General features: G+C 47.6%; 1 protein-coding gene across 5 annotated transcripts in view; it reads right to left on the bottom strand.

Annotated features, from left to right (window-relative positions):
- BMP3 (bone morphogenetic protein 3) overlaps window positions 1-22,817 on the bottom strand; it is a 93,901-nt gene that overhangs the window by 67,912 nt on the left and 3,172 nt on the right. Inside the window, exons 1-3 of one of the 5 annotated variants that reach the window (XM_048303031.1) lie at window positions 21,365-21,510; window positions 20,784-20,874; window positions 103-270 (exon numbers count right to left, since the gene is read on the bottom strand). The exons of 2 other annotated variants lie outside the window; for them this stretch is intronic. In XM_048303031.1, the coding sequence (XP_048158988.1) occupies window positions 103-136 (34 nt within the window). In that variant the 5' untranslated portion in view covers window positions 137-270; window positions 20,784-20,874; window positions 21,365-21,510. Of the gene's footprint in view, window positions 1-102; window positions 271-2,813; window positions 2,902-20,783; window positions 20,875-21,364; window positions 21,511-22,817 lie in introns of those variants that run through there. 2 more of the 5 variants (XM_048303034.1, XM_048303030.1) reach the window with 2 other exon arrangements.

Below are 22,817 nucleotides of genomic sequence, written 5' to 3'. Positions count from 1 at the left end.
AAGAAAATACCTAAAGGACCTGTGATTTCCCAACTCAGCACTGGCTGTTTCACATCGGACATATAAACTGGACGATCCCCGACAATTTCCATGGAAACTTACATTCAGTCATCTTTGGCAGTTTCTCTAAATCCATCAGAGACACGCTGGAGGCAGGTAAGCTGCTGTGCTACACCTGGCCTGTTTCAGGGGCGGAGAGGCACATGGCGAATTGACGCGTAAGTTCAGGGTGAACTCAGGCCTTGACTGTGATCAAGTCAAGTTGCCATCCTGAAGAAAAAGCATAAAAGAAAAACTGCTATAGAAGCTATGTAAAAATACTCCTAAAAGACATTTTCCTGCTTGTCTGTATGAATCTTTTCAGGCCTTTTGCCTGTCAGCAACAGCTCTGTTGCATTTCTGAATAACCCTGGAACTCAGGCACAACACTCCATCCTGGTGAGCAGGAAAACTGCAGAGGCACAGGACACAGCAGAACACCATGATCCTGGTGCTGAGATCAAGCTTGAAGAAAGTCTGATGAAAGATGACTGATGAACTGGGTGCTCCTTTGTCAAAGCCAAGTGCTCTTGGTCCTAGGAACAGATCTTAGCAGCTGGAAGCTTTTAAGAAAACTTAAGCCTTCCCCTGCCTCATTTTCTTGATGGCTGTCAGAGGTAAGGGCATTGGAAGAAAAGCGCAGAGGATCCCTCTGCTATGCGGAACGCCAAGGACTCCATGTCTCTCTCTCACCAGGAAGTTTTCTAATTTTACTTGCTCCACTATCAGTCTAGATCACCAGTGCTAACATGAGTGGGTACCACCAGCATGAGGCTGGCAGCACGTAGCTTTCCACAACAAAGGTTCCTCTGGTGTCCCTCAGGCACCAGGAAAGTTTGCAAAATTATACCTATGCTATTCCCGCTGGAGTCTGAGTTCAGCCATCAAATTCAATATGTCCCTATACAAAAGATTAAAGCAAAAGAGCAGAAGTAACAGGGAACTGATACACCAAGTTTAAAAATACACTTGTGTTCTCACCCACTTCAGTCAATTCCTTCTAATAAAACAAGGTGGCTCTTGAAAACAAAAATCACTGCTTTCCATTGGCAAAGAAGAAAGGCAGGCCCAAACTTCAATTCTAGAGTGGTCAAAGAAACCCAAAAGAAACAAGACTGAAACGTAACTCTCTCTTTGATTTAGGCTGAATGGTCACCTGTGTGAGAAAAAAGTTCATTATCACACCGCTATTCAGACAGCAACTGTGTGTACACAGCACAGGCACGCAGCAAGATCAACTCTGCTAAAAAACCCCACAACAAAGCAGGTTTTGAAAGAGAAGAACCTGTGTACATCTTGCTGTGTAAACCAGACAGATGCTAGGAAAAGATGACAGGAGTTGTTTGATATGAATCCAAGATACAGACATTTTAACAAAGCTGGTAAGAGCTCATCTGACCCACTACATGAGCATTTAGTCTTTATTTCTTTCAACTCTAGAGTGTTTAGGAGGAAAATGATACAGAGATCAAGAAAGCAATGGAGCTGGCAGGATTCACAAAGTGGATAATGACAGTTCCATGGCAGTACTGGCCAAGGTAGAAGGTGCTTTCTCCACATCTGGCTACCTGAGGAGGGGTAAATCACAAAGCTGAAACACCTCCCGTTGATGGTTTGAATAAACACACCTCACATCAAGCTGGACACGTATCTCCATTAAGTGCATTGGGCTATATAACTTAATTAAAAGCACTTGCATTGCCAGCTCTCACATCATTGTTCAGCTTTTAGTTCTTTCAATAATCACGCTGAGCACACTGCACAGAAATAAAACTGAAGATTCCACCTCACGAAAAGTACTTCCTTTTGCCTGTGGAAATGACAGCTTCCATACAATGGATCTTCTTCACCGAAGGACAACAAAAAGGGCACTTGTGTTACAGCAACTCTGTGCTCTCTCCTGGCGAAAGTGATTGCCATACAGCAAAATCACAACTATTTTAAACAACTCCTATACACGCATCTATGATTTGGCTAAGCATGCTACCAGCAGCTCAGTTCCAAACTACAGTAACTGTCGTAACTCTGGTGACTGGGAAAGTCGGACCCATAATGGAAAGCGACATTGCTATTTTTAATCATTTCAGACCCCATAAGAGACTCCGCAATGAGCACTGAAAAGGGGTCAATAAAATTTTGTGCAAGCATTAGAGCAGATCTTGCTATTATGCTACGCAGCAGCAGCAAAAGCACATCCCTGGAACATACAAATATTATTAAATCAGAGACAAAGCAAAGATGACCAGAAACCTGAGAAGCAAAACACTCTTGATTTTGGGAGGTTAACATTGATTTAAAAAAACCCTCTTAACGAGGTTCAAACTCTCAAGTTTGCAAAGCCTCTTAACCTGTTGTTAAGCCAAAAATCTAAGCAGTCCAAGCAGTCTCCACAAGAGAAAACACCGTTCAGAACAGTCATGTTGAAGCCTCACTCTGGAATTCCTGTCAATAACCAATCTGTAGGTTGAACACTCCGATTCTCCCACTGCACCACGAGGGACAGGCCTGGCCAAAGAGACCAAACCACGAACCTAACTGAAAACAGAAATGCCAACCTGTGTAAGGCCTGCCAGGTCAACAGGGAGCGCTCCCATCGTGGTGCCTGCAGCCTCCCCTGCTCCTCTGGCACAGCCCCACCACAGTTCTAGGGCTCATAGCAATTGCAGAGCATCGAGGTTCTGGGCTGGCCACGTACACCAGAGGTAATGGTTCATTCAACATCATCATCTTAACCTACAGCACTGACAGATCCAACCAAAATACAGGAAACTCACCACTGAGCTTGGCATAACCCAAATGTGTGGCAGTTGGTCTTCTCCTCACTAGCTCCACAAACCTGGAACACATTAGGGTTCCCAGACTGGCCACCCTTGCAGACAAAAGGTAACATGCAGCTGCCTGATGCAGCCCGCTGCCTCTTGTGTGCTGAAACTGAAATACAGCACCTCATGCAAATGGTCAATTTATTTCCTGCTGTCTGAAGAAGATAATAAGGTAGGCAGGAGGAAACATTTTTTTATGTATATGTAAATACATATATATATATATATATATAGATAGATAAATAAATTCCCTAATGAGGCAGCCCCTCCTCTGCACCCACTGCGTGCTTACACCTGTGCCTGTACCCACCACACTCCAGCATCCATGGAGATGCCCGTGCCACTGGAGGGACCAGGGCACCAGAGCCGGGACTATCTCAGCCCACACACAGGCTCTCTGTGCATGGCAGACCCCTGCCTCCGCAGAGAGATGCAGTGCAAACTCGCAGGGGAGTGAGACCTGGGCCAGCCAAGAACCTCCGGATGCTCCGGCACCAATTTGGCCGCTCCAGAAAGGTTTCCTCAAGTGCGACCGTATCAAAGGGGCTTAGAATGGAGGGAGGAAACAGAGGTAGGTAACTCTTCAAGCAAAACTGAAATAAAGGATTCAGGCGCTAGAATTCATAACTGCCTAAATATTTTAGTAAATAAAGATTGATCCAAAACCTCCTTCCAGTCCCAGAAATGCAAGGCCATCATTTCACTGTGGAGTAACAAACTTTGGCTTTGGCCTCGGCCTCACACACATCTGGTTCAAATTAGCACCTGCATACCTCGGTTATTAAATAAAAAACCAGCACTCTCCACATGACCTGCAGAGTCCTTGTGCACAAGAACTTATCCAACGCCATCATGTCTTCCCTTATCAGATGTGTGTGCTATGACATAAAGAACACAGTGCTGCAGCACAACTGGCACCAGTACAACTCCCAAGCACCAGGTCACATTTCCCATTGCGCTGTTTTAACACGAACACTATGGGCTTGGTGGCTAATGGACGGAGCCCTGGAATTTTACCTCAGATCCTTCACATTTAACCTAAGGCTGATGAACTAAATGCAATCTCTAGGGAAAAATGCATCTGTCAAAACCATCGCTTGCAGCATATGGCCGAACCAAGAAGTATGCACCAGCCATTTCCATCTTGATTTGTTGCACCCAACCTCCAGCGTCTGCTATGCAAGCTGGATTACAAATGAAAAGTTGCTGCTCCAGATATTTTTCCAAAACAGCACTTGGGGATTTGGATGGGGAAAGCAAATTTTTTTACTGTTAAAGCATACATCTCGGTGTTAAGGAGACCTCGCTTCTATTTCTGACTCCCCGTGTATACCGGGTGAGCCGACACAACTGCTTCACTACCATCTCCATGGCTCACCCCCAGCCTGGCACACCGGTGCTGTGGAGACACAGAACTTGCACCAGCTGAGGGTAAAACGACTGACTTCATACAGCTCTCATACTCAAACAACATTCACAACTGTGAGCAGGTTCAAGAGCTTAGGAACTCCTTCAGGTGATGTACCCATCACCAGCGTCCCGAGACTTCCACTGCTGCCTCTGGGCACTGTGCAGGTCCAGCCTTCTGCAGGCCTTGAAGTATCAGGCAAAAACTCATTGAGCCACAGGAAAAAAGATCTTGACTGAAAACCAGTTTTATGAGAAGGAAAAAGAAAGCATGGGGATATATCTGCCTATTTTTTGTTCGATACAGCAGAAACCGTTGGGGCAATAACATATAAGCACACAGCACAGCATAAAGTTATACGTTTAGCTGCCTATTAAGGCATCCTGAGTTGGTCTTGTCAGTAACTGTCCATTTGCATACATTTCTCCAACCTTTCGAGAGGCTGCCGTGGGTTACTGCCCAGTAGACTTCCTTAAAGACTGAGAGCTATGACAGTACATTGCTTGCACAGAGACAGCTCCTCGCAGTCTGAAGCCCTTGCAGTGACCACCCCGAGGCACAATGTGACTGGACAGGTGAGAAGGAAGTTCCTCACAGTGACTCTCAGGAACCTGAATGCCTGTCTGTAGGTTGGGTCACACCTCCAGTGGACACAAGCTGGACTTGGGCCCCCATGCCACATTGTGAATTCACTTCCAGTCAGATCTGAGCGCCCTTCCTGCCTCAATGCAGGCTTGAGTTACCAAAAATGACCTTAGTTTTCATGTAGTTCATGAGGCTCGTGTTCTGGTCTAAATGCCTGGTTAACAAGTTGAAGAAGCTCAATGGATGATTTTACTCGGATCTGCTGAGATTGATGCTTAAAAGCAATTCTGAGTAACAATCTATTTTTTTCTACTTCCTGTACCCTATGGCAAAAAGCTTTTCAAGATGTGCCTCAGGAGCTCCTGGCAGTAATCAGGCTCAGAGGGCAGTCTGTGTCAAACTGCAACATTAATTTGTTCTGCACTTGCCCAAAGACTGCAGAAAAGAAAACTTCCAAGTGCAAACACTGAGACATCCAAGGAGATTAGATTAAATGCCTTCCTTTTCGTCTCTGCAGAGCACTGGCCAGTAAATAACCGGTGTCAGACAATGTGGTGCAGCTGTTTGCTAGAGCAAACAAGAGGAAATCATTAAAGATAGAAACTCTCAGCCACTTGACTTGCACACCAAAATAGAAGTAGCAAGCAGACACGTCCGTGACGCGATTTCATGCTCGCAAGCAAACTGCCGAGCACGGCCTTGCCTCACAGCACAAATGAGAATTTTTCTCCACCGTAACCGAGACCTTGCCAGTTCCGCTCTCCTGGGCTCCCATGCCTACACATCCAGTAGCTGCAATTTACATAATTGCAATTTCATTTCGCAAATATGGTTGGGCTCTTTTTATGCCTGATTTTCCCAATAGCCGCTTCTCGGAGTTTGAGTCTTCGTTAATTATTTCAAACACTTAGCGGAAAAATGCAAACCATAATTAATACAATTATTACACAAAAAAAACAGGAAAAATTCTCATGGTTTGGAAGATGAGGGGATTGAAGGTTTTTGTGTTGGGCTTTTTCCCCCTTTTGTTCTCCTTTGCTCTTTAAGAACAGCACATGCAAAACATTTGTGAAGCCAACACAGCTGTGGGGCCCGCTCACCAGACCAGGACTGTCTACTCAGTATCCTTTCTAGCTTTTTATAGATACAACTTAAAAACACCGTGAAATTTATTTCCTGTAATAATGATCCCCAAATATTTTCTTTAAAAGTGGACGTTTCAGCAAAACTCTCCCAAGAATGTGGAATTAGGCACTTACATTGTGTTAGCACAGTCCTTCCCTCCCCACTTCCTTCATTGTCCCTCCTCAGACTCTGCCTGGTGTTTTAGTTCACCTGCCGAGGTCTCTGAGGTTTGTGAAGCCAGGCTGGCACCACCATACCTGTACACACCTTGATAGAAACTAGCACACCCCACACTGGAGAAAGGCTCCAATTCACATCGAAAACATACAGGGTCAAGAGTTCTTCCCTGAAATTTCCCTTTTTCCTACAGCAAATTTCTGGGCAGGTAACTTTATAGCTCATTTTCCTCCGTATGCTTCAGGACACTCCTGGTCTCCATCTCTGCATTTCCAGAGTCTAGCCTAGCCTCAGGAAGGACCGCTAGGAGATGTTATAAAATCAGTATTATTTTAAGCTAATAAATATAAGTCTCCTGTCCTGCATGCACAATCCAGTCCAACACACTGGTACCATTTCCTCATACAGCACTTGCTCTTTTGAACAATTTACAACCTTCCTTCCACAGCAGCACTCCCTCCCCTGGAGCAGGCCCAAGGGATCCATGCCCGTACACACGAGGTTCCAGCCTCTGCTGGGTGTGAGACCCGCTGTGGACCATCCCCTGTGGTTGCCGGAAGCTGACACAGACAACACCTGGGACGCTGCTCACAGCGCGTCAGGGTTTGGTACCCGAAGCCTGGGGAAGCTCAGGATCGCTACTGCATGGACTGCTCCTGCACCACCGCCGCTTGATCACACCAGCAAAGCAGCTCTGCAATTTGGTGCTGGGCAAACTGTGTAACAAGCATCCCAGAGCAGAAGGAAGAACAGTGGGCATGCCTGAAAGGTGATTCGCTCATGCTAAATCCATCGCTCAGGCTAATAACTGCATCTCGCCATGTTTTGGTCCTTACCCCACCGGGGCTATGGCAGCAGCAGAAAAAAATAGAAAAATGCTCCCTCCCATACAAAGCCCAACTTGGACTCTTCTTCAGCACCTCAGATTAGACAGTGGGAGCACTGGAAGGGTAAGCATGTCCCAACTGGGAGAGCACAGAACTTCAATTCCCAAAGTTGAAGCACATGTCCAGGTAAGAGTGCAAAGAAGAAAAGACAGGACAGTATACGTAACATGCAGTTCAATAAAGCAGAAACAAATGGCAATTCTGGCAGTTTTTCCTTCTTGGAGGACTTTGCTTGACAACATTAGGAGCATCCTTCTAAAATCCCATTTCCCTCTTGCTTTTACAGATGACAAAGCTGTGGTTCAGGAGCTGTGCTACGATACCGTACTACACCGGCAAAGTGTCCAGGTGCTCGGGGCTGCAGCCCACCAGAACCTACACAAGCCAGCAGCACATCAGACCTAAAACACTTTGCACAGACTTAGAGCTCTTTGGAGGGCTTTGGGTTTGCACCAGAGGCATTCGTATTTGTATTTTGCCAGTACCTAGGTGTACCTGGTTGACAACTGTCTGAGCACACAGAAAAACCACAAAATCTAAGTACTCACAGCACACCCTTAACAACACAGTCCTCAGGCAGAGGGACATCCAACCTCAAACCAAGAGCCAGGCATCGGTCACAGAACGGAGGCCAGTTCACTTGCAAGGTATAAACTCTTTTCTGCACTCACTGACCAAGAAACACTTTCCAGACACTTGAGACTTAGCCAGACCATTTAATTGCTTTATTCAATCAGACTGTTACCGTAAAATCTTTTCCTTAAAAGCCACTTTGTGGCTTTATAGCATCACAAATACATCTTTGGGATCTGAGGTAAGCCTGGGCTAGGGTTTGGGGGTTATTTAATTAAAAAATAAAGGGTGCCAAATGTTTCCCATGACCTTCTCTTCATATTTGACCAAAGTATCCGTTTTTCTAAAAAGGCACACGGTCATCGTTTGCCCACGTGCTCGCCACCAAAGTCTGAGGCTGCACACTCTCGGGGGGGAGGGGAGAGAGGACGCTGCTGGAGCAGAGCAGGGTCCTGGCGGAGCACACCACCTGCCTCCTCCTATTCCTTCCCAACCACGGCCATTTGGGATGCTTGCTGTGAAGCAGAGGGAAGCTGTCATTTTCTGCTGAGATTTACTTAACCCACTGATATTTAGGATCTGAGGTGGAAGACAATTTGTCATCTCACTGCCTGTTTTTCTATTCTTACCCCATTTAGTTCCCATCTCAGACAGCGGCTGCTATAAATTCACTCTGTACCATTTTGGTGTGACAGTAATGTCTGCGCCTGAGACATGTCAAAACAAAACCTCCTGGGAAAAGCCGATCACTAAGCACGATATGTCAGAAACATTTGCTAAATGGAACAAGCAGATCTTTGCTCCCAAGACCACATTTTGATCCCTGAGGTTTACACTCCTGACCTGTGTTTTGATCTGCGTGGCAGCCAGCTCTGACATGCAACAGAAGAGGCCGATCTGCCCGGAACCTCAGGTGCTGTTGCTGGGTTCTGCTGCCAAGGTCTCGAGCCACAGAGGTGAGTGGACACACATCTCCTGCAGCACAGGAGCCCTGAGCTCGGCCCTGACTCACATGGGCAGGGCTCCTGCAGGGTGCTTACTCCACAGCAGCACTAGTTGTTTGACCCTGCACTGTTCCTGTGGAGTGCTCTGCTTCCACCTGCACTGCATGCTGGACTTACAGGCACACTGGATAGAAAAAAAGGGAACACAGCACACAGGGCCAAGGAATAAGCAAATCTAATTGAAGGGGCACAGCTTGAGACTCTCTGATTCTGGCAATATCCACCATTGACATCTCTAGCTTCTGGGTCTTAGCTGTGTTCAGAGCCAGAGGAAAGGGAATCAGGTACTGGGATGAAAAATCAATGACTCAACAAATAATATTAACAGATCTATCTAATTTTATATGTCCAGTAAAAGGAAAAATTCAGTTTATTTTATCCCACCTTATTTTGACAACTCTGTCAACGCTAGTTCAGAATCATATGATAGACAATACTTTTATCTCAAATGCTGCCAGTGAAACAAAAAAACCCAACTCCTACAACTGTTACAATTCCACAGAGAACAGAAGTTGCTTTGTGTGCAATCACCATCTCACTGCTACTGATCACCGAACACAGGAGTCTGTCCCTAAGATATTCACAATGTCCAGCCATTCCTGTGGCTAAACAAAGCAGGACTACTTACCAAAGAGCACAGAGGGGTTATGGAAACTCCCTGGAGCAGAGCCTAGGGAAAAGCCTTTAGAGGCAGGCACCTGATGGAAGTACTGACAGTCCTATGCCCATTCCAACTGCAGTGCATTCCAAAGGAAAGGAGAAGGGGCTGCAGTGGCACTACTGTTCATGTTTGCAAATGCATTCCCCCTCCGTCTTGTTTTCCATGCCAGACCTGGAATAATTAACTGAAGTGGGAGCAGAGTCAGTCACAACTAGCTACCAACTTCAATTGAACCCAGGCCGTCAGGAGCAGTCCCTGAGCACTGGAACCATGGTGGAGGCACTTCCAAGCTGACTAAATATCCTATCTGTATGAAGCACATCCAATCCTCTTTTTTTCCTTCACAAATATTGCATGGGATGAAGGAATGTCAGGGCTGAACTCTCCAGAACAGATGTAGAACACATGTATTTGCATCAGTTTAAAGCAAGATTCCAGACACTAGAAAGCAGTTGTGGTTTGGCAGTGGAGATCTCTCATTTTAATTAGCTCAGGGTACAAATGATTTCTAGAAAGCCTTCCTCATGCTGGAGTAGCGTTACTTCTATCGGGACAGGTCTTCCAGGCAGATTTTCTTGGGGGGAAAACCACAGCGGTAATGTCTCCAACACAACACACAGTCCACGACAGCGAGCGAATTCCTACATAAGTAGGTTCCTCAAGTCCCGGGGGTAGTGCCAGCAACCACCTCAGAACTGCGTGTGACTGTAGCCCATGGAGCACGACCCACCACAGGCAGAGCAGCACCAGGTGTGCTTCGCGTGGATCCTCCCATGCCTTGCAGTTTTCTTGATCTGTCTTCTACAGATGTGCATTTCTTCCTAGCTTAGCTCAAGGGAAATTGAGTCATGGTGGGACTAGCTCAGCTAATGAGCAGTTGTCATTTCCTATCCACTAAGTAAAGTATTAGTATCACCCAACAGAAAATCTTTGTTCCCTGTTGCAATTATTTCCCTCTCTAGTTTGCTTAGTTTTCAGGTTCTGAATAAGTGATTGTTCTAAGGAACACGCAGAACCATTCCACAACCAAAAACTTGCTCTTAATTAGTGAGAAAGGAAATGTAAGAAAGAAAGAATCAATACGCCTGATTATATCTCCTGACATACTAAACTCCAAAGCCCGTGATATTGCTCATTTCTCACGTCCTCAGCATCAGCGTTCAGGAACAGCCATCAGTCCGAGTATCAGTCAATGACATCACCACAGCAAACAAAGACGACAGCACTCACCTTAAATAAAGGGACGGCAACAAATAGCCAATGACATGTAAAGATGCAATTGTTGAATTTCTTTCAAGACCCAACTTAAGCCTACAGAAGGCAAGGGAGAAATGCCACGAACTGAACTTGGATTGACTGCAGCGACCCGACAACACCAGCTGACACATTACCCAAGTCCCCTGTGCTGCGCAGTCCTGCCCAAGAACCAGGTTCGCTCCAATGCCCAATGCCAGCCCCACCAGGAGGGCAGGAGCCCACCCTGGATGGGATGCTGTCCAACTAGGATGTGTCCTTTCCCTTGCTCTTTGAATAACTACCAGCAACTGTAGCAGAACGCTTGTTACACTCCAGTCCCTTCCTCATTTATAAGGTTTAAGCACTACATAGCAGCAAGTCTTCATGATATCAAGCTCTGGATCAGCCTTGTTCAAAGGGACAGCAAGATTTTTCCTGGAGATAAGGGCCACAGGCAGCCAGAGAACAGGGTAACTTCCCTAAGGCACATCCCCTCCATACAAAGCGGCGGGATGCTCCCTCACCTGCCATCTGTAAGCACACACAGCCAGCCAGCCGTGCAGAGGTCGGTCTGTGCTCACAATGAGACATACTTCTCTCTGAATTTTGTACTGCAATGTGCAAAGCTTTCCTCTAGTGACACCAGAGGCACTCAGCACACTTTGGAGAATGTTACTATTTATAGAATGTCCAGTGCTCTTTTGCTGTACTAAGGTTTCATCCCTTCTCCGTTGTTCATAGATATTTTCCATAAAAAGCAAACTTCACTGCTCTGCATTTAATGGATAGATTCTGAGGGAAAACGCTGAAAAGAAAAACAACATCCCTGGGAGTTAAATCAAAGGAAGGGATAGTTTTTCCAGCTGGGTTCTGGACAATGGAAGGCAGTCTGTCATTCTGAGGCCAGAAAACGTCTTTTACATAGACCAGTCTCAGCAAACCTACCCTGAGTTATAAGGTTTATTTTATAATAGCTTAATTCTTATATTGTACTTGACTTCTGCTGCTAACATCAAGGCCTATGCAATAGCTCTTGGTTAGAAAGCAGCACCTAGTTCCTTTTATTTTGCCAAAACACAACGTGCAGCCATAAATCCAAAGCAGTCCTTCCCATATTGTTTATTATTATAATCATTAGAATAACACTAAAGTTTGCAAACTGTCACTGTAAGAGAGGAGCGTTCTTTAGGGGCAGCTCTTCTGGGAGAGCAAGCAAGGGCTGTAGAACATCTCCTGAGTGCAAACTCAGCCTGTGTCATTCTGACACCTCAGCTCAGCTGGAAATCAAACGCTGGAAACGCATCCCGTGGGTCAGCCTTGGGCACTTGAGACAAGATATATGACAGCAAAACAAAACGGGGTAAGGCCTCATAGCTGATGGAACACAGAGCTTTCTCCATGCTGGAAAGGCTTTAGGAGAGGTGATTTGCCCTACAGCGCTCTGAAATGGTGCATGGTGTGCTTGAAGTGCACGTGCCCATCCCTGCCAGTGTGCTCTGCATAGGGTGGTGGGGATGCTGAATAGCTCTTGGAAAAATCCCCCTCTGCCACATGCCCCTCTCAGCTACTTCAGAGCCATCTCCTGATCAGCTCTTGCTGACAACAGCTGTCCAATACTCCACCAAGTCCCACAGAGCAGGTAACAGATCGCCTGAGCATTTCCTTGAGCTGACTTTGGGCAGACAACCCCAAATTATTGGATCCAACAGTTGGATAAATTCGTCAGAGGCACTCGCGCTCATTCTCCTCTACCTACGGAAGCCCTTTCTGTGCAAACAGTGCAAATCAGGCAGGTGAGGACTAGGAGGTCCCAACTCACCCAGGCCACACTTCCAAGCAGTGTTTAACTTCCCACTAAGTGATTCAAGAGAACTGGTCCTTATTTTGAATGCTGGGATTGCTGCATCTGCATCGGACACCCAGTCAGGAACTCTGAGCTGGCTTGCCAGGAACAGCACCCTCAGCACGTTCCAGGGTGCTGACTTAGCACAAGCAGGCTGGCAAAGCAGCAGAGCAGGCACGATGGATGCTCCTGGCTTCAGCAGTTAAAGAAATATTTACATATTTACAAGAGTCAAAGACCAGAGAAAAAGCAGGCAGGAAAGAACAAGAGACAGGTAAGGTTCCTAAACAATTGAAATCCTCATGAAACGGTCAGTTTAGCCAACCTGCTATTCAGCTTGGTCTTTCTACCGGCACCTACAACTGGGAGGGTTTTGGGGTTAAATCCAACAGTGAAAGCATAAAGGCTGGACATACACAGAAATCTCTCCAGAAACCAGAACTTCCCTTGCTTTACCCCATTTTAGCTGCAGCAGACTAGTGTGACAAAGACCATTTCGATCTCAAATTTGCTTTTTCACTTGTTTTAGTGATTAGTCTGATCAATAACCCACAGTATTACAATTTAGCCAAGACATGCACAAGCTACACCAAGTTCCTCTAGCAAGAATCAGAAATCTCCCCACCAACCAAAATGCAAACTGATTCAACAGCATTGTTCTGCTCAAAGTGAAGCAGAAGGAACGGGTTAGAAACCTTTTGCCATCAATAAAAGCCAAGTGTTTGGACACACACTTTGAGACGGGTGTTATGCAGACTTCACACACAGGGAAAAAAGAGTCAACCACAGTACTTTGAGCACATCAGCTCATCTGAGAGCTCAAAAATTATAAAAATACAAGAAAGGGCTGAAAAAAACCCCACAAAATGATTATACACTGACGCAGAAACCCTCCAGCCACTCCTTCAGGTGTGCTGACCCCCCCAACACCAGCACAGACCTCCAGTTCACAGCACTGTGCCTACTCACGTGTCTCTGCTAGGTTTGCACTGCAGCATCTCTGCCGACTTCAGAAGGAAATTACTATTTCTGAAAGATACCTTTTCCTTTTTTTTTCCTGCTTTGTTTCTCTGCTTAACTGCATAGAGTATTGCAAACACTTTATTAATGCTGCTCTGCTTTGGTCAGCTACACATAACACTGTTTATTAGAAGAAACTATCACAAGTGTGAAAATGTTCATCATCATGAGGACTAATTTGTGGGGAATGGAACAAATGCATTCCTACGTGATAAGCGACACAGTGATTATCAGCTCAGGCTTCTGGTTTACTTCAGAGCTACTGGATATCTTTTAGGAGTGCCAGTGCTTCATCTCCCACCTGGTTTGCTTTCCACATGCAATAATCACATAGCAGCTGACAAAAAAAAACAGCTGACCCTCTAGGTATGGATGCTACCTATTCTTTCACAAAATAGCACACAAACACAAGTTTCCAGGAACTGCCTGAAAGGATGATTAGGAAATGTCCATCGACACCTGTGCATTCCAACCAGGTTCCCTGTGTTCTGCTCTCCACCTTGGCAGCTCAGCTTGTAAAAGCAAACATTTCCAAACGGGGCGAGTACTTGGTGTGCATTGTGCATCATCCCAGCAGCACGGGCTTGACCCGGTCCATCCCTGTCCCTGTGCCCTGTGTATCAACTGTCCCATTTCAGACTCACAGTGGGCTACAGCAGCCTCTCTGCAGTCTCCAGACACCTGTGCCCCATGGGCTGGCAGGGGCAGACGGAGAAGATTGGGAGCCGACCCCACACAGTTCCCAGAGCCTCCTGGCTGGAGCCCAGCTCTTGACCTGCCACTCTCCCACTGCTCCCATGTAAACCTTGAGCACATTTTTGACTGCCAGCACAGGTGTGAACTGCACCTGGTAAAGCACTTCCTTTGTTCTGTGCGCTGCCAGAACGGGAGCTGCACAGGTGCACCTGTTGGTGTGAGGTTGCCGGACTGTCCCTGAGGGAAAGGCCTCTGCCGCAGAGCAAGCGCCCGGCAGCTGCCACGCTCGAGTGAAATCATACAGGGCGCAATTTCTTCTTGCAACATCTGAGGTCGCTTGCTCAGTTCCATTTGTGGTCCCTAATATAATGTGTCACCTACTAGGCTGTCAAAATTCATTTTTCTAATGCTTTTGAAGGTCCAGACTTTCTGGGGTTTGCTTTATGTCCTCTTATACCCCAAATGTGGCCCCACCTTCCATGCACTCTCAAGTCCTCGGGAATTGAGCTCAATTCCACTGAGTTACCCCAGAAAACCAGTGTAACCCCTCTGACTTCTCTTGGAAAGATAAGATGTACTTTATGGCCACCAAATTCTCTTTTATCAACCAAACCTGCACATAGTTCAGGTCCAAGTCCAGAAGCACATTTAGTGCTGCAAGGAGATGCAATTAATCATTCTTGCAAACCAAGTTTGCATTTGAACAACTCTCACCTCAAACACTAGGATTTCTCTCTCGTAATCATACACAGGAAAGAAGAAGAATTAAGAAAGACTGCAAGAAAGGTGTCCCTGCTTATGGCAGGGGGGTGGGACTCATGACTTATAAAGGTACCCTCCAGCCCCACCTATTCCATGATTTCATTCTATGATTTTTAGACTTGGCTTCTATTTCCCAAGTTCAGGGAAGTGATCAAAACTACTTTTGTCTGCCTCGGCCAACTCCAACTGGAGAGAACACACTAGGGCATTTCTGGACACTGCCAAGGCCATGTCCAGAGGCCCCACAGCAACAGCACCCCCCTCACACCACCGGCATTAACTACATCAACCAATTCTTTTTAATTCACCTGATGCTCACAAGCATAACCCAAACCCCACTGAAACAACTGTTTCTCAACCAACTTCTGCAGCGCCAAGATTCAGCTGTACGTGAACACAGAATCTGAAGTGTCATTAAGTCCTGTTAGCAGTGACAGCCACTTCTTGACAATTGACAAGGTGCTTCACAAAGGCATTCAGGAAGGGGCACTTCGTGGGTGCCCAGCAGCAGTAAAGAACTACCTCCAGAGTACCAGCTTCCCAGTGGAATCTTGTGTGAAAGTGGTTTTAGCTCCTGTAGCAGTCACTGGGCTCACAGCTACACCTGCGACAGGCTACCACTGAGAACATGAGGCAACTACAGCTCCAGTCCTGCTCCCGGTTCCACAGAGGGAAAATCCAGCTGACAGCAGCAGAGGAGGACTGAGGTCAGAACTGAGCCCAGGAGCCTTCCTCTGACTGGAGAGCTTTAGTTTCATGATAGGGTGCTGTCTCAAGCCAGACTGTAGCTCAGCAGCACACACACAGAGATGGGGCTGTGGCTCCATTGAGCTTAAAGGTGTCCCAGCAGCTGCTGCCTTCTGCAGGAGCATGACAGCACCTCCCTCCCAAGCACCCCAACACCCCCAGACATGGTGAACAGCCAGCAGGGGTGTGTTCTCTGCCTTGTTCGAGCAGCCCATGGAATGACAGCCCCCAACACAAACACTCAGCCTGAAGGGAGACCTGTCTATTCATGATCTGCATTAAGAGCTTTTTAACTGATATCTTCTGACCTTAAACATGACAATCGTTTTTGAATACTTAATTCGCAAAAGGCTACTGCAGAAAGCAAATTCAGGATAGGGAAGGAAATTTGTGAGCTGGGCAATGTCAGAGACCGAGAAAGCCAGCTTTAAAAGAGTATGAGTCCCACCACAGTCTGAAGACTCTGTTTTCAGTCTTTAAGACTAAAAACCAGAGGTCCTCTGGATAGGAAAGACATTTAGCTTTTATTTTCCCCTACAGCACAAGTAACTGGCCATTATTTACAGCTGTTCTATCACTGAAATGATACAATTCATGGGCTCCATGAAATACACTCACCTCTCCTAACCTGTGCTTCGCTTCGATAAATTACAGCAAAGAATGAAGTAAAGGACGCTCCACATTGCTCTTTCTTGTCCATATGCTTTTCTACATGGAGTCACAGTCAGCAGCCTGGTTGTGGGGAATGTGCACTACAGGAAATCATACCATTTTTAGGCGTTTAAAACCATCTACAGTTCATGCACTACTACCTAATGGGAATAATCTGTCTATGCTACCACAGCTATGACTTAAAGAGATGGACCTCGGAGAGGGAGGGAAGCAATAATTATATTAATTGATCCTTTGTAAGTAACAGCTGATAAACACAAAAGCTACACGAAACTTCAGACCTGCTTTAGCCTCTCCTACTATTTGAAATAACATTCTCTGCTTGCTTCCTTATCCTGTTCCTGCTGCTTTTCCCTTTTCCGCTTCATGATCCTGTAAGTGAAATAACAGAAATCAGTGTGCACCATAAAGGGACACCCACAGCTCATTTCAGGACTCCAAATCCAGTGGCCCCATTTCTGAGCATTCCAAGTGCTTTTGTGCTCCATCACACCTCTCAAACATGCAGCACGATGCGCGTGAGCAGCAGAGCATCTCACATATGGTTTCTGGAAATAAAAAGTTCTGCTTGTCACCTCCACAAGCAGTCTCAACAAGTAACACAATTTCCACACCTACCTATCCCCCATTCCACTGGGAAGAAATGCACACTAAGCCTTCAAGAGATGAAACTGCAAACTGACATCTGGAAGAAGGGCAGTCTCTTTCACACTGCACTGTCCAGTGACATGGCATTTGATAGGTATTTTGCATTGCAAGGGCAGAAGTGTTTGAAATTAGTTATGATTCCCTGCATGACTCACACAATTTCCATAGCAATTTATTAAACAGACAAAGGCGGCTTCATTTAAAAGAAATAAGGATTTTTATAATACCCTCTTTTTCTTGACTGGGAACCCTTTGGGGATATAGGGAAACAGTAAACGGGAAAGAAATCATGTCAGGAGGACGCTGTTGGTAAGATGCAACACCATCCTCAGCTTCAGTGATTTTCCACACGTGAAACGGGTCCTCTGGAAAGCTTTCCCGAGCCACCCGCTTTAGGGGAACGAGTGCTACCAGTGCTCTTACCCAGCTTCAGGAACACACATTTGAAATCCAAAATGATCATCCAACTGCCTTCACAGCCAGTACTCAGGGGCAGAAAAAAAATCAACAAGTTCCACTCTCCCAGGCATGGATTTCATCTGATGATCTGGTTGTAGCTCTCACACAACTGAGAACACCAACACCAGGACTTGGGGATTTTTATATGGTTTGGTTTTATTAGTGGAAACCTCTCCCCCCTCCCCTCCCCACCCCCAATCAGTGGAATACCAGAGAAAGGATGAATCCTCAGCTTACTAAGTTCCCTAATTTCCACCAACAGACACCACCTAATTATTTGAAGCGCCTAAACACTTTTGATGGCTGCACTACTACCCATAGAAATGCAGCTAGAACTTGCTCCAATCACCATGGAAGCCACGTCCAAGCTTACAGGGTCCTCAGACACATCAGTGGGGCTGGAGTCTTCCTCTCTGGCCCATCACACCAAGCCCCTCCCAAAAGATCAGCACAGTCACTGAGAGACTTGTTTTGGAACATAAAAAAGGAGTTCCCAAGTATTGCATAATTTCCTAAGGCTTTTGTCAATACCAGTCCTAATATCCACAGGCCCTTTATCACCTTGAATAAACAAGTAATATTTAATGCATACCAGAGTAGAGGTTAGGGCTAGACAGGGTAAACATACACCTGTGTAAAGAAGTCAGGACCTGTCTGCCTGCCGAGTTCTTCTGGTCATGAGACTTGTAGTGGCTTTCAGGTGAATTCAACCTCCTACAGATCATTTCTCACATACACTTTTCCAGATCAAGTTTGGAACAGAACTGGTTAATAAGGAAGTATATGCAATGCTTCTGTCACAACAGGCTCACTTTAGAGAATGAACCTCCCAGACCAGCCTGCTGTATGGGTGGTCTGCAAAAGCCCATAAGAAAAGGGGAAGAAATAGCAACCCCAGCTAGTGTCGTCGGGGGTTAAGCTTCTTACAAAAGGATAGGCTGGCTGTACATCCAGAAAAGACACAAAAATTCATCTTCTGGCAGAGGATGATTGCTAAGGGTCCAGCCATAGCAGCAGGGCTCCCACAGGCAACAGCAGGTGAGACACTGACACTGCTCACCAGAGCTAGATGGAATATCCCCATCCCCGTGACAGGCACAAACAGTGCTGCTAGCCTTCCAATAAGGGGCTGAGCCTGGCTGTGGATAATGTTACAACAATATAAGGATTACAAAAAGCTTTGTCAAGATTACACCTACTCAGCTTCTAGAAGGCTTTTAGATTTCTTTCCTCTGACCTTTCTGGAGTAACCCTGACATCCAGCTCTGCAGCAGTTAAGCCCACAGCTCACACTGCCTCCATCTCCCAGGGAGAAGCAGGTTCCAGACGCCCCGACTGTCCAGAGAAGTGCAGCAACCACGCAGGTGGCTCACAGAGCACAGCCAGGACCTCGCCATGCCGGCACTGCTCCAGCCACCCAGGCTCCTCTGCAGCCACCAGGCTCCAAAGCTGTACGGAACTGCCTGCGGCCCTGCTGCTGATACAGAGGGCACTGTCCAGATCAAACGCCCCACAGTTCTGCGAGGAATACTCGCTCTCTGTTGGCTCACTAGGTACACAACAGAGAAAAAAAAAAAACATCTTCTATGTGTCTTTTTGACAACAGCCAACAGTAACTTCTGAACCAGCTGAAATTGCTTTCCACATTGAAGTGTAGTAAGAAAACATTATGGGATCTCCTGTAAACCAGCAAACTGCAGGAGAATCAGAGTTGAGGCTGGAATCACACACTCAATGCACTTTATTATATCTAGGTATGTATTGAAATGCTTGTAATAACACTCACTGTTCCAAAAACTTTTGATACTTAACTGGAGGCTGCTTTGGGGGCTGCTTTATCACTGCAGGAAGCCTGGGAACTGAGACAGGCCATCTTGATTGCGATGGGGCACTCGCACTTTACGTTTGATTTTAATTTATGGCCTAACTCATGCTTTATCAACCTTCAATTCTTAGAACCCCACACATACCTTGCAAGGCAGAGCACTAAAATCTTACTAGAACTTTCCAAGTCCAAGCTCTGCTTAGCACAGCCAGGTTGGTTCCCACTGCCTGTTTGGACAATCTCCGTGACAGCACTAAAAAGACACGCAGCCCAATAGCAGGGAACTCCACAGATCACAGGCATGCCTCAGAGCAGTAGAGAAGAGAAGAGAAATAAACGGGAAAAAATTACCACAAAAACCTTTTGAATTAGTACAAGTTCTAGAAAAAGACCTTTTTAGGCTACAAAAATTGAATCGTGCTGCCCTTCTGTACACGCAGAAACACCCGCACGCACTGAGCACCCCACACGGCGGGAATGGCTCTGCCTAACGCAGAGGCGACCCCGGCTGGAGAAAGAGGAAATTGCAGCTCCTTTCCCAGGAGCTCAGAAAAGTCTGGCCAGACAGGGAACTGAGAGAGTCACGGGCTGCAACTGCCAATGGCTATTTTACCTGTTCTCTAACATTATGCTCAATATGTGGAATAAGCCAAAGGGTGCTTCCATTTTCAAGGCTAAACCATCACAGCACAGTCCCAGCCTCTCTCAGTTCAGGCACAGATTTAACCTTTTGTGTTGCATTTCTCCCTAAAGATTTCAAGCAGAACAGCTCCCAGGACAGTCACCGGGCAGCAGAAACCATGACCCGTTTGAAGCTCATGTGAAAGTTTGCTCACACATGCTGTGCAACCACACTCCAGGCAGCATTTCCTCTGCCAGCCCTCTGCTCATTAGCCAGCCATAACAGAATCAATACTAACCCTGGAATTATGGAAGGGACGGAGGGGAACGACACTTTTATTTCAAGCAGGAGAGCCAAAGGAGATCAGGAAGAACCAGTAGGGTACACCCGCTCAGTGTCCCAGCCAAAACCAGGACATAAAGTCACAACCATTCCTGACTTCCGGAGCACCCGGACGTGCCTTTGCAGTCACCTTTAGCACTTTTCTTTAGCAACAAGGCCACGTAAGAGATAGAAATCCAGGCTCCAGCCTCTCCTTGAAAATGGAATCAACACAACAGCAAGACCACGATGCTCTTTCTTGGGCAAAAGTAAAGCTCTTAAAAAGCCAAGAATACAGGAAAATCCTCCTTTTGAACTGAAGATTGTTGATAAAGATAAAGGATAAAGTGGCAATTTTAACTTCAGCCAAACCATCCTGGGACAACTGGCTGCAAGTGCAGGAATAGCATGCGAGGCAGCAGCGATCCCAAGCGTGTCCTCAGCTCCTCACTAACCTCTCTAGCCTTCCATGGAGTGTTTTCAGATGCCTTGCTCACATAAAAAACCCCAACACCATTCCTAGCTTTCAAGAAATCTCTCATGCAATCATCTTTCTCATGTGTTCCACCCGAGGTTTTCCTTCAAAATAATGTGTTTTACTGTTCAGATTCATTTTGAAGCTGTTAAGATTATCATCTCACAGGTACTCACAGAAAGTCTTCCAGCAGAATTTGCTGCTCCTCTCCTTGCCAGGGCCCGCAAGCAGTTATTGTTCAGTTCTTGTCCCACGCTTCCCAGTGACCTCAAGAAAAAAAGGTACAACTCTTACTGAGAATGGTTTTACACAGGTTTTGCGTCCACTGTTGGGTCAAGGGTTCTATAAATACAAGGAGACACTCCTCAGCCTATTAGAGCTGATTTGTCTACTCCCTGTTCTGCTTTTACAAACCCTCAAACCACTCTTTGAGGCTCAGCCCTTCTGCAAATCTATAATACAACAGCAGTCTCTCCAAAAATAACTTCTAGTAATGTCCGTTTTCTGCTATGTATCCACAGCACTCTAAGGGCTTATTTTACATCTCCACAAGCAGGGCCAGAGTTCCCATGTACGCAAGAACATCAAATTTCCAGTAGACCGATAGAAACTTGAAGAGCTTTAATACGCTATTCTTCAGACAACACCCGGACAAAGTTACTCCTACGCATTGCTACACCCGCCCAGGGAGACCCAGCCGCCACCAGGCCCAGCCACCGACAGCTCACGACTACTGCCACAGCTTCCCCGCGCTTACCTTGCTCCCGCGCACGTCCCGCGCTCAGCGCCAGTCCAGCGGCTGGCTTTGAACACAAACGCATTAAAAAGCGCCATTTCCACCCAAAACCGGCCGGAGCGCGGCCCCGCAGCCCCTCACGCGACCCGGAACGGACGCGCGCCTTCCGGTGCCGCCGCTCAAGCCGGCCGCCCTGCCCCGCCATTGGCCGCTCCCGCGCGCCGCTCGCAGCGCTGATTGGACAGCGGCGCCAGGCCCCGCCCCCCAGGGGAGCGCGTGGCGGGCACGGCCGGGAGCGGCGGGCGGGGCGGGGCGGGGCCGGGGCGCGCTCCGTGCGCGGGAAGGGCCCCCCGGGGCTGCCCGTGAGCGCGCCCGCCCGGACCGCTGGCACTCCTCCGGCCCCGCCCGGCACCGCCCGGACCGCTGGCACTCCTCCGGCCCCGCCCGGCACCGCCCGGACCGCTGGCACTCCTCCGGCCCCGCCCCGCACCGCCCGGACCGCTGGCACTCCTCCGGCCCCGCCCGGCACCGCCCGGACCGCTGGCACTCCTCCGGCCCCGCCCGGACCGCTGGCACTCCTCCGGCCCCGCACCGCCCGGACCGCTGGCACCCCTCCGGCCCCGCCCGGCCCCGCCCGGCCCCGCTGTCACTCCTCCGGCCCCGCCCCGCCCCGCCCGGACCGCTGTCACTCCTCCGGCCCCGCCCCTCCCGCCCACCCCTATGACAGACACGGGCCCAGCCAGCCCCGCCTTCCGCCGCTGTCCCGTCGCCACCACCCCGAGCCCGCCCCCTCCTGTCAGAGACGCCGGCCCGCCCCGCCCACGCCCCTGGCCCTCCCCAGGCCCCGTGCTGGGATTCTACGCGGCTATTAACAGTTACTCCTATAACTTTTTTTTTTTTTTTTAATCAGTTTATGCCTGGACTCGCAGCTTCAAACAGGGGTGTACATGAGTTGTGGCAACAGCAGAACTAGGCAGCACCTGTGCTCTCGGTCCACAGGCACTCCTGCTCACCAACCACATCGACAAAGTAACTCTTATTTTGGCTCCTTACAGCAAGCCCCTCACCCCACCCCCCCCAAAAGTCTCTAGTCCTCATATTTATCAATTTCTTTTCATCAAGAGGCCAGAGAAGCACACAGCTAAAAGTCTGAAGATGCACAGAGCGGAGAAACAGCGGGGAAAGGGCAAGAATAAAAAAGCAGGGGGAAACACAAATTAAATACAATAGAGTCTGAATGCAAAGCACAGAATTGTCGGGGCAAAGCTCAAAACAAAAGCCTAAAGCTAAAACCTGCATAAGCACTGCTTGAACTGCCCTTGCCAGAGACTTTTGGGAAGTGCATCAGCTCCGCCCTCAGAGGCGCAGTGGGAGGTGAGCAGGCGGCTGAGGGCTCAGAGCAAAGTTGAAGCCTCGATGCGAGATTGAGCCCTTGGCACGGGGGCTGGGGGGGGGAGCACTACTGCCATTATAT

This window comes from Corvus hawaiiensis, chromosome 5, assembly GCF_020740725.1.
Source record: "Corvus hawaiiensis isolate bCorHaw1 chromosome 5, bCorHaw1.pri.cur, whole genome shotgun sequence".
NCBI classification, from domain to species: domain Eukaryota; kingdom Metazoa; phylum Chordata; class Aves; order Passeriformes; family Corvidae; genus Corvus; species Corvus hawaiiensis.
This window is presented reverse-complemented; position numbering and strand designations above follow the sequence as displayed.